At 38.4% G+C, this 12,422-nt stretch overlaps 1 protein-coding gene across 1 annotated transcript in view; it reads right to left on the bottom strand.

Annotated features, from left to right (window-relative positions):
- The window catches only part of LOC112946611 (tyrosine 3-monooxygenase-like), a 26,099-nt gene that overhangs the window by 2,076 nt on the left and 11,601 nt on the right, over positions 1 to 12,422 (bottom strand). The window contains 4 exon segments of the mRNA XM_026038490.1: positions 5,254 to 5,349; positions 8,445 to 8,501; positions 10,066 to 10,137; positions 10,788 to 10,928. Coding sequence (XP_025894275.1) covers positions 5,254 to 5,349; positions 8,445 to 8,501; positions 10,066 to 10,137; positions 10,788 to 10,928 — 366 coding nt within the window.

Genomic DNA, 12,422 nt, shown 5'->3' with positions numbered 1-12,422 from the left:
ATGTTTCTTCTGCTACTGCAACATTTGGGTACCACAGCTGCATTCTCAGGCAAGGAGGGATATATATCCCATACCCCAAAATCTGAATATCTAGCAGAAAAATAATTAGACACTTCATAGTATCACACTTCCTTTTTTTTCCATCTGGTACAGTAGAAGACTCATACCATTGCCTAACACTTTCTCAGAGTCCTCACCTACCAATCTCACATTTTACTGCACTGAAGAGTGGACAGCAGGCTCATTGTATTTTCTGCACAGTTCCATGCTAGGAAGAGCAGCCTAAAAGCTACTCTGAAACAAAGCATACAAAATGGTCACTATATGGGGCAGATGTGGAGAAATGTGTTTCTGTTTTGGGCCCATGGAGGTAGCAAATTCTCCTACTTTCTCCTCAACTTGGAGTATTATGTCCATACTGCAGTCCACAGGCCCCTTGGTCCCTTGTTTAGACACACTAGAGCCAACTTCAAACTAGGCAGCAGTAGGCCAAGTGCCAGTGGGAACTGAAGTTTGAGTGACAGTTACTTCATACTTCTGCGGGGACCTGGGAAGGCAGCAGAGCTCAGGCTCCAAGTCATTCCATGCGCAGTTGATCTGACACTGAAACTATTTGAGCTACTTTAAAGCTAGCTCAGCTTCTGTGATGTAAATGTAGCTGACTGTAAATGTACTTAAAAGCTGGTTTGAGCTCCAGCTAGTCAGGATGAGGTGTCTGCCTGCTCATCTTTCTCTCTATTCTTCCTCAGTCTTCAGGAGCCTTCCTTCACCATGTTGTAATCCAGATACTGCTTTTTGTAAGAACCAATTGGGTAACAGCAGGTAACTGAGTGGGTAACATTGTACAAGACTTGGAGCTCAGTCTGCTAACTGGAGACATGCTTAAGAACATTTTTAGATATTTCACTGAACTGAGCCTGAACTCTCCATCTTTGGAGGCCTGCCTTAACCAGTAGGCCAATTTGTTGCAGAGCTGATGCAGAAATTAATAAAAGGTTCTTTAAAAAAAGAACAAAAATATAAAATRTTAATAGATAGTATTTTTCCAATTCTTCATTTGCACTGTGTAATTGAAGAGTAAACCTTGGAGAGAACTCCTACAGTCTAAAATAGATGATATATACAAACCTAAGGCTGCTCTTACAATGCTGTAACCTCTGGGGAATAATGGGAAAAGATTTTAGAAACTCAAAACCTGACAGGGGTCCCACTATGTTGTCAGTGTCTAAACAGAACTGAAATCCCATTGATTTTAGTGGAAGTTCTGCTTGAAACCGGATGGCCTGAAAAGCCTCTACAATTTAAGAACTTGTTGTGCTGCAAGAAAAGCATATGTAGCACTGAGTGCTGCCAGAAGTGTGGTATGAGCCATAAGATTTTACAGTATGTAGGAAAGAGTCCAGCTGAGTGTTAACAGGAGAAGCATTTCAGATAATGCAGAACAGCTGACAGAATATAGTGAAATAAACACTGCAATAGCTATTGGGGATGAATTCTTACAGTTCAGAAGAGGCAAGGTTGGCCAGCAGTCAGACCCTCTATAACTGTTCAGTTCAGCCGTCAGCACAGTTATCCTGTCGCTCTGATACCTACCCGCTGTTACTGAATGATTTGTTAGACAACTTGTATTCAAGAGCTAATCTCATGCGGAGGGCAAGTAGTTCTACTTCTTTTGCATCATCTGCCTTTCGCCAAGTGGTGCCGTGAGTTCTGTCAGGGTCAGATAAATTCAGACTGATCAGAATGGGTGCTGTAGAGAAGATGAAAGTGTTTTGAAGATTTCATAGCTAGGATGCAGTTCCTTGGTTTACAGCCATCCACCCACAGCCAGCCTGGCCAGATCCCATAATGGGGATGATGCCGTTGACTCTTCTCAGGTGGTTAGAAGACATCATCTTGCAGTACACCAACTGACCTTAGCTAATAGTGCCTTTATCACCTCCTCAGTGGCCAAATCATCCCAATTTACCAGCTTTCCTGGGCAGGAAAGCTACAGTGGTAAGAAATCTCTCTGCTATGTTCAGGATGCTGCAGCAGGTCAGCTGTTCCCATGAGCTGCAGGGAATCTGTCTGTGCCACTACTTATGCTGATCAGCCACATGATAAGGAGTGGAGTAGAAGGCCTCAGTCCATAGGCACACATCTGGGCCAATATTTAAAAGACTTGCAGATAATTATCAGAAAACCAAAAATTTGGTTTCCTTTGCACAATGGCTTTTTCCCAAGGATAATGAAACTTATCTTGAGCTTTCTCAGGAGCTGGTCAAAGACTGTAAAACAAATTCTACAAGGGACTGAAGGCTATTGTGAGCCTCAAAAGATTCCAATCCAAGTTCAAGGAGCAGTTTTACTTCATTTTCTCTAATGTAGTTGCTTAACCACTGCTGTATTAATAAAATAAAATAAAATAAAATAAAATAAAATAAAATAAAATAAAATAAAATAAAATAAAATAAAATAAAATAAAATCCATCAGCTGTAAAAGGAAACTTCAGCACCTAAATCCATGGGTATAATTAATTTCTTCACAAGCAGTTTGAGATGCTCAAGGTGACTGTTGAGCCCTAAAAAACTCTCCAGAGAGAAAATTTCCAAGCTCACACAAGGATTACGCAGGGCATTTCTGGTGAACTAACCACCCATCCTTAGCCTGACTCAGGTATGTTATGCAAGAGGGACACAGTTCTGGAAAGAAGCATCACTTTTCATTTCCTATTGAATACAGTTGCTATCACCTCTGTGTGTTATTTCAGAAACAGGATGGATGAGAAACCTGGATGGAGCCGAAGGTGTCAAGAACTTATCCAGGTCATAACCCAAGCAACTATTGATAAAAAAAGGAATTATAAGAAACTCTTATCAACTCACGAATAGTTTTTTTTTTTTCCTATAGTCAAATTTAGAAGTAAGTAATCTGAAGTGCAGTTATACTTTTGTGTTCTATAGTACAGTTTTGAGAACGAGCGACTCTGGGCTACTACTTCAATGAAAAGCAAAAAAAAAAATTATTAAAGTATAGGGAAGCAAAGAAAGACAGCAAGAACACAAATGCTGTATGCTCTAACCCAGCCACTAAATACAAATGTTTGTTATGTGACATATACCTTCACCTGTGCCAAATTCAAACTAACAGAAAAAGAGGTAACATCATGCAGATAGATTCTGCAATGAATATTAATGACAGCTAGGCAGTAACAAGCATATAGACTCCATGCTTTTTAAATTTCCTTAAACAGCAAGTGCAATCCTGGATTTTACAGGTGAGGTCACTCACTAACTTGGTTGCTCTTAGCCACAAACCTAACCTTAGATGGTGCCAAGCTCCTTTTGTTTATGACGAAATGATTAAAGATTCAAATCAGAATTGCTGGACGCTCTCCTGTAAAGCTACTAGTTAACCTTTTATGAACTTCTGAACTTTAGCCTAGGTCCCTCAAAACATAAGTTTTGGAGACATGAGTATCAGTGCCCTTTTTTGTCTTGCTTTTGATATCTAAATGCTTTTGAGTTAAAGTGGAAAGGTATTCAGGCAAGAAGAACAAAATAAATATTGCCTTGAACTGGATTTTGATATTTAATTTTCTCGGTGTTACAAGATAAATAAAAACAAGTCCATGTTTTCTGCTTATTGACTGTGAATACAAGTACCAAGGATTCTCAGAAAATTAGTAGCGTCAGCTTTATCCTGAAACCCATAGATGTGCAAACCAAATATGTTGCACTGCAGCCTAATTTGCAGAGGTGCTCATTGATCTGCTGTTCCAAAACAGTACATTTCACTGTCCTAAGGAGCAGTGCTGTAGTAATGTTAGCACATTCTTGTATCATGTGCACAAATCAGGTTGCTGCACAGTAAAAAAGACACGTTTTTTCTTTACAGAGTTGATGGAAATAAAGATTTCTCCACTTCTCAARTGAGACAGCTCTACAGGTCATATACTATTGAGTCTGCAAACAGAACTCTTCATTTTGCAAGTGCAAGAGAAAAAATAATGCCAAAGCACAGTTGAAATGAAAGGTCTGGGAGTGTTCCTCTTTCTATACACTAACTTCCATGTGTCCTCCTGCTCCTATGACAGATATTTTGAGATATGCTAGTGTATTGTCTCCTCTTTTTGTCATTGACTGGGAGGTTGACACTTCTACCAATCAGGAGAGTGTTGTAATATTTGTAATATCATAATCATTCTAGCCTCAAATCATGGGCACCAAAAGCAAAATGATGGTTCCACATGAGCATATCGCATAGCTGGTGCTTGGTTGCTTTATCTATCTGTTAAGCTTAAGAAAGCCATGAAAAAAAAAAAAGTTTTGTAAGAAGACTTGAAAAAAACAACCATTTTCCTTTATCTCTTGCCCATGCGGAAAAAAAAAAAAAAAAGCATTCACTATCTGCAAGCAATTGAGAATGGCTGATTTCAGTGCTAAGATTTTGGTACTTAGGAACTAATCATCTGCTTCCATGCCTCGCAAAACAAAGAAATGGATATCCATTCTGTTAGTTGTTTATAAGCTCCTTGTAAAGGCATACAGTAAATCTGCTGAAACAGTGCACTTTCAAACATGTGTACAGTGATTTTCATCTACATAAAACTCCAATCAGGAATCAGTTTTAAAAAGCATTTCAGAACCTAAAATTCTATAGAACTTTCTTATTGTTTAGTGCATATGCTATTTAGTTTTCTGGCACTTCATTTGGTCCAGTCAGACACTCCTCTTCTAATATATACATGGTCAATGCCATGGACAAAGGACAGAACTCATAATAGGCATAATATTGCCCTCTAGTGAATAATGCAGAAAGGTACATGAGTTTTATGTCAAAATCAACTATATTACTATTAGACAGGACAGTAAACAGCTAGAGTCTATAGCTGTCTAGTCTAATAGTTTATACTCTAGTAAGTCTATATAGATTATTATTATAGAATTAAAGAATTTTTATTATCTATATAGCCTATATAGATTATTATAGTCTATATATTAGTCTGTAAGTCTAATAGATAGTCTAACAGTTTATAGTTTGTTGTTGTCACTCCATTTTTTCTCATTAGGTTATCAAAAGTGGTAGGTTCTGCAGAGAGAAGAGTGATATTTTTTGTCAAAAAAAACTCACAAAACAGAATTTTAAATCTAGCATGAGAATATTGTGCTATGTGAGGAGAATCTTTCAGTTTTGCTACAAAGTTTAGAAAACTAGATTATTCTGGTTTTAGTCTAGATATCGTATAATATCATATGTACAAGACATACCATCAGCTCCCCATAAGATGAAAGCAGCCTTATTCCATAAGCTTTAATGGATCCATTTTGTTTGCAGAGTCCGAACTCCACAGTAAACCAATAAAGCTGATAATCAAAAACAAATTGTGAAAATCGTAGTCTTAGCTGGAAGTTCATTCTTCATCATTTTTGGTTTTTTTCCTTTTTCTTTTTTCTGTTTTCTTTTACCCTTACTCTTTAATATCTTTGTGTGTAAATGCCTAATGTGTCTAAGGGCCTAAGTGGGTCTAAGTGCCATTTTCTAAATGCCTTTGTGTCTAATGCCTGAATATATATATTTTAAGAAAATTATTTTTTCTCTAACATGCATAATACAAAACACATAAATTCTAAGACATAAATTCTAAGGCATATTTTTCAAAAACTACTTCCCATTTTCACTACCAAAAAGTGTTAATGCTAATTAAAGGGGCAAATAAAATCATAAAGTCATATCCTTTTCTTACTTTGGAAGATGTCACAAATTAGCATGCATCCTACTAACTGTGAGCAGCATTATAGTGAGAATAACCTGGAGATTTCTCTACATACTCCCCATAAGCATTGGGAGATACCCACTGTGTGGTTTAGGATCTCAGAAAAGGTCCCTGAAAAGACCCATTGCATCACTCTCTACAGCAGCATCCAGCAGAATTTAAGAATGACTTATTCCTTGGCAGCAATGTGACCTTTAAGATCATGTCAATTCCATCTTTATCATACTGTAAAAGAAAAAAGTGAGTCTGTGTTGGCTGTTCTAGCAATAAATGTTATTAGGACCATACTTAGGACAGTAATGGGGTAAAAGTATTTCACTGTTTCGCCAGCCTATTATCTCTTCCCTTACTGTGTTAAGAAAATGAGCAACGTAGAGCCACTTCTGGACACCATCTGACCTCGGAGCTCCTGGATCACTATTGTGCAAAAGATGTTGTCCACAACATGGAAAACAGGAGACCTTTCAAGAAAATAGCCTTGTGTCACAACTCTTCAATGTTCCTTTGCGATACACAGCTCTTTGCTGCCTCATTTCAGGTCTGGGCCTTTTGTGTGTAATTTAACTATAAGCACAGCAATATCAACATCTTTCACAAATTGCTGTAGGCACATTCCTGTCTATTAACTCCTGTCTATTCTGCCTTTCACAATATTTTCCTTTACCCCGCTATCTTTGACATACCTCTGACATAGGATTTGGTGACTTATTTTAGCTGTAAATTTTACAATTAAAAGGCATCATGCCATGATCCTTCTTCCTGCAGAATTCTGAGCTGCTTGTTCTACAATTCATGTGATAATTCTCTATCATTATTGTACTTATAATCTTGGCACTAATTATATCCTAGTTTTTGAGGATCCCCTAATTTTGCAGAAGGTATTTTTGACTGGAGAGTGGAAAATGGAGCAATGCCCTAAGATAAGCAATTCTTTTTGGTGGTTCTTTAGATACCATGTCTTTGACTTTGAGCTAATTAAGTTGTTTGCCCTCATTATTTTAATAAGGTACAAGACATGGTATTAATAGTACTTCAAGGACAACAGGAACACTGACAGTTTCTAGTCTCCTGAGCTCAGTTCCATCTACTTAAATTAATCCAGCAGCAGAGTGATATGATCATATTTTAAAGTCTGTTGTGCAACTATAGACTGTAGCAACAAGTAGAGATTCATTTAAAAAAAAAATTAGTTGGATAAAATGGTGGCATATCATCTAAGCTATTTTCTTGAATTCTCTTTATAGTAAGTGGAGAACGGTAGGGTCTTCCAGAAAAAAAAAGGAAAAATTTATGTTTGGCATCTATGTTGGGTTAGAGAATATTTTATAGGTTTTTCTCTATTGTCTAGTGAAAGTACCTAAGCAATGAACCTACATTAGATCTCTAAATTTTAAACAATTACAGATTGAAAGATTAATCCAGAATATACATTTACAATTCAGAAGGCTTCAATAGCACTTACACAACTGTGTTCCCATGGATCTTTGTCTGTATCCATGATCAATCTGGAACCCATCATTCTGCTAACCGTGGCCCTAACTCTAATCAGCTTGGAGCCAGTGGGGTGGTGCAGAGGCTCTACCAAACCACAGGTTCTACCAAAACAGGACCACCACTCTGTATCATAAAGAATTAAGTAACAGTGCAAAAAATTTTTCCTTGGGAACCTTCATTCTCTTAGCCTTAACCAAAAGATGAACCTTAATCTTATTTTAGCCTATCCAGGTCCACAGAAGGATAATTGTAGAGCAACTATGAACGTGCCACTGCCTCTTTCCATCTATCTCCCATACTCCACCAACTCAGGATCTGTATGATGTTACAAAAAAAACCCCATTGGGTCCCTCTATTTTCCCAGCTCTGAAAATACCTCTAGTCTCACCTAGTCCTGAAGCATGGAAGGGCATTTGCAGATGGATTTTAGATTACCCATAATGTTTTTCACATGGTGCCCTTATGCTACCACACTATGAGTGTGGCTGTGGACAGTGACAGACTCCTTCCGTCCACCTACTTTCCTGAATGAATTTCAGCTCATCCTTGATGTGTACGTGAGCTGTATGAATAAATAAGGCTCCTCTCATCTCCTCCACTGCAAAAATTATCAGGTCTGGGAAATGGCTGCCATTATCAGTAAAAGTCATCTGGCYTGCAGCCTACTTTCAGGTCATATTAAAACGGCATCTAGGGATAGCATGARTTGTTCTCACAGATGCTTACAGGCTAGTGACTCCAAACTTGAATTTGACTTTCTCTCAAATTGATTTTAAGAGCTCTCCTGTTCTGTGAGATTAATGGATATAGGGTGCATTGGATTTGAATGGTCTCATACACCTCTTTTGTTTATGAGAAAATCACAAAGAATAACCACCCTGTTAGGTGAATCTGGAAAGTGAGTTGGAACTCCCCTGTTGCTAAAATTGTAGCAACTCAGCTTCTGGAATATATTTGTATGGAAGCAAAAGCTATAAGCCTTTTCTCAGATGCTCATATGCTTCTGGGCTCCCACCCCCACCAGCTCCTACCCAACCCTAAACCGTGGATGTAGAGAAGACAAGATCCTTCTGGTGCTCCCATTTTTGTGTGCCTAATTCCAGATATGAGAGAAGGCTCATCTGCACAAGGAAGGATATGCAATGAAGCCTTTGCTTTTGCTTCTGATATTAAACTGCCATCTATACTTACTGAGGCCAATTTCTCAATCTCTGCTTCAGACAATCCAAGAGAAGCCAGTCCAATATCCTAAAACAAGTAAGCAAACGAGCAGTGTTACAGTAGTGTAACTGCTGTAATTCAGCCCAAGGGAGAGTGGGGAAGGGAGAGGACCACATCAATTCTAGCATGAATAGCATGAACTAGTCATTGTTTTTGTCACCCAAAATGACCTTCCAGGGCTTCCAGTATGCCTACCTCTTCCCTGGCTACGTACTACTGGGAGACACATTTGATGAATGCTTAATCCTCAGAGCTCTCTCTATAAAATTAACCATCTCTTCACTTATTGCTGAACTATCCCTGTCAAGATTTAAGAGAAGGCCTTGGAAGGAAAGATAGCAAGGTGTTTTTTCAATTTTTGTCAGAGTGTCTTGGTGTTAGACTGTCCTTCTGGCAGTGTTCAAGGGTACCACAGATCCTTGYTGACTCTGCACTAGCAAAGTGAGAGAAGGCAGTATGCCAGCAGAGTAGCAAAAGAGACTGAGGGGATAGTCCTGCTGTAAAAATGCAGTACTCCACTTCTTACACCACTTCTTGCCAAAAGTACATAGGGAAAACTCCTTTTACTCTCTTGTATGCTCCCTCTTGAGTTAACTGTTATTCTGCCAGCAAGAATCTTTGTTTCCCCTCTTAGCTATCCTAGGGACCATAAAATGCAACCAACAAAAAAAAAAAAAAANAAAAAAAAAAAAAAAAAAAAAAAAAAAAAAAAAAAAAAAAAAAAAAAAAAAAAAAAAAGGTTTTCTTCATCATTCGTTTTCCCATCTTGAATGGAACAAAGGTGAATTTCAACTGTGAAAATATTTTGTATTGTTCACTAAATGATCTCATATTCTGAAATATAGATGAGAAAAGAGTTAAGGTGAAAGTTTTAAAATTACTACAATCTCTTAGGTCTAGTATRTCTTCTGATGTTGAACTGAAGAAGGTTCTCCAGAATGCAATATAGAATGTCAGAATATGCTTTAGAACCACTAATTTGAATCTGGTAGTCACCAATATTTGTGACCAAAATGTAAACTGGCGTGTTTCCATTTTGATACAATTGGAAGTTACATTACGTGAGGTGAACTGGGTTTCTTTTTCAGATATTCTGGCAGGAATCGATATAGTATAACTGCCTACACTTCTTGCCCGTTTCTTCACACGGCACTCGTTAATAAACCTAAAATATGATATTTTTACCCTCTGATGTGCTTTTGAGGCACATTCATAGTTTTGAATTATTTAATTATACAAAGTCACAGAGTTCACTTGGGTCTAACACTGACTGTTCACACTAAGTAGACCCTAATGGTATGAAGAAGCCCTGCTTTATTTTAAGAACCTCTTCACTAGTGTGAGCAATGCTGTGAGAATCTGGTGAGCTGTAAAAGGAAAAACTTCTCCAATGAATGACATTGTGGTGGGCACAAATAAAGTATCGTGTGAGCTGAAAACGTACATATTTCCTGAGGCACTGCTAGCCCACCACCATTGTAAGCAGGAGACAACCAAGTGTTAATACAGCAGTTCAAGCATGGGGAGATGGATTACTTTGCGGCATGTTTATTGGACACTATTTGGAGCAACTGGTCAAGCAGGATTTTACCTGTGAGAACTGAGCAAACTCCTTGTCAGCTAACATAGTAACATGACCCAGCAACTCATGGCAATTCAGTCTCTGTAAAACAAGGAACCTTCACCTTTAATAAAGTCTGTTTTTCTCCTGTTTTGCATGAACAACTCATGAACGACTTTACCCAATAGACTCTCCTGAGAGAGCTAGTGTGAGGATTAAGACCATTTCAGCTGCACCGTAGCAGCCTGCATACCTGGCCTGGTTCTGAAGAGAGGGGGATAGAGCAGTCCCTTCTGTCAGGGGGAGCAACTGCCCCCACTGCTCTGGTTATTGACTCCTCTGGGATGGCATGGGCAGTAATCTCCTATGTCACAACATTTTTGAAAGGCCACTCTTTTGTCCCACATGCAACCAAAACGTCTGTCCAAACTTGTAATTTCTCATGAAATGTAATTGCTGCTGTCTGGCCAGCACTTTCTGGGAGAGTTTCACAGTAGGGAATCAAAACCCAGCAGATGGTAAATAAAGGCAGAATGAAAAGATTAAACCAGATATTCCCCAGTCTTTTCCTTCTCCAGACAGTGTTGCAAGGGAGACAGAGACTCACATCCTCTCATGCATGACTTCCCCTTCAAACTCTCCAGCTACCAGTTCTCAAATTATTTCATTCTGTGGATTACTGAATAGAGCTCCAGAGTTACAGAATCACCCCCAACAATTTAAGAGAATGGAGTTGTGCCAAGATATCCTACTTATGATTCTGGGGAATGCATAGGAGAAGAGAAATGCCTTATATATTGTGTGCTCTGAAAGACACGAAATGCTAGGCTGCTAAGGAAGTGATGAGCAGACAGCAGTCCTGCAGCTAGTATCAGCTGAAAACCTGTTTTTTTCTGCAAAAGAAAATGGGACAGTATTGAGGAAATTCTAGGGTTAATTTCATGACAATAGCACTCCAGGGAGACAGTTTCAGGTACCATTCATGCTCTATTCTTCCTCTACTTAAAGATAATAGGACTATATTGGCTTGTCATATCATACATGTCACCAGTCCTCTGCTTACTCACACAGCAATTACGTGAGATATGGAAATATTGCCACGTGCAATTTACGTTTCTGCCATATTTACATGTATATACCTACAATCTCCTACATGTTAATGATATACCTTTGGTCACGCAGGACCACTATGGTCAAACAGGGAATAAAATKGGCATTTTCATTGTCTGGCTATTTTACGAATCGCTATTGCTATCACAGACAGGGCGGACAATAGTTCCTCAGTGAGTCTAGTTCAAAACACTCCAGGGCAATGACATTGGGACATATTGTTCAACTTTGTTGCAGTCTATCTATGCATGCTCTAAATGTAAGTATTGGCTGGCAACTGCCAAAGGTTCCATTTTAGCTTTCTATTCAGGTTTGTTTAGAATGGGAACATTCAGGAGAGATAGCAAAAAGGTCCTCATTAGAGGAAAGAGCAATAGAACCTAGTCTTTAACCATTTAATATCTGAGTTTTTGTAAGTGTTCTTGTATCCTTGTATCCTATTTCCTCCATCTGTTTTTTTCAGCATAATTTTTCTCTAGAACTAACTACATGCTCTTGCAGTGATGTGATCATGTATCTTGCTTTGCAAAAATCCATTCACAGGTCAGAATTATACAGAGTTTTGCATCATGAGTTCAACTTGTGCTGTCAGTGTTGCCCCAGACATTCCTCCATAACTATGAAAGGGTCTATGAGAGGTGATGAGTCTTATGATCAKCAGAATACATAATCTGCATTTACATGGGAAATATGTTGGTGATCTGTAAAGCTAAGAAAATTAAAAAACACTGCTTTAAAAGACAATGATAATCTTCTTGAAATTCTATATTCAAAATCTGTGTTGCATTCCCAGCTCTCATAAATACCATTTCATCTGCTTTAAAGAATATTTTTTTAAAAAAAGCTTTATTCTCGCTTCCCTATCTATAGTCTATTGTGTCATGAAGCTTGGAACTTAATTTATTTTATGTAAACAAGCAATAATAATAAAAAAATCCCAACCAGAAAACAACCCACTGACAAGATTTRTTTTGGCTTGTTTTAAATGTTTCTTCTAGCATTTCTTCTATTGCTCTGTCTAGCTGCTAGCACTTTTCTGGAAGTAAGAAGAAAGAGAGAAAAAGAAAGAGAAAGAAGGAAAGAGAGAGAAGGAGAAAGAGAGAAAGAAGGAGAGAGAAAGAAGGAGAGAGAAAGTGAAAGACAGAGACAGAGCAAGAGAGGAAGAGAGAGGGGAAGAAAGGAAGAGAGGAAGGAAGGAAGAGAGGGAGGAAGGAAGGAAGAGAGGAAGGAAGGAAGAGAGGAAGAGAGGAAGAGAGGAAGAGAGGAAGGAAGGAAGA

Source organism: Nothoprocta perdicaria, unplaced genomic scaffold (assembly GCF_003342845.1).
Source record: "Nothoprocta perdicaria isolate Ctin4 unplaced genomic scaffold, notPer1 scaffold_210, whole genome shotgun sequence".
NCBI lineage: Eukaryota > Metazoa > Chordata > Aves > Tinamiformes > Tinamidae > Nothoprocta > Nothoprocta perdicaria.
The sequence above is the reverse complement of the archived record's forward strand: the minus strand, read 5'-3'. Positions and strand labels throughout refer to the sequence as shown.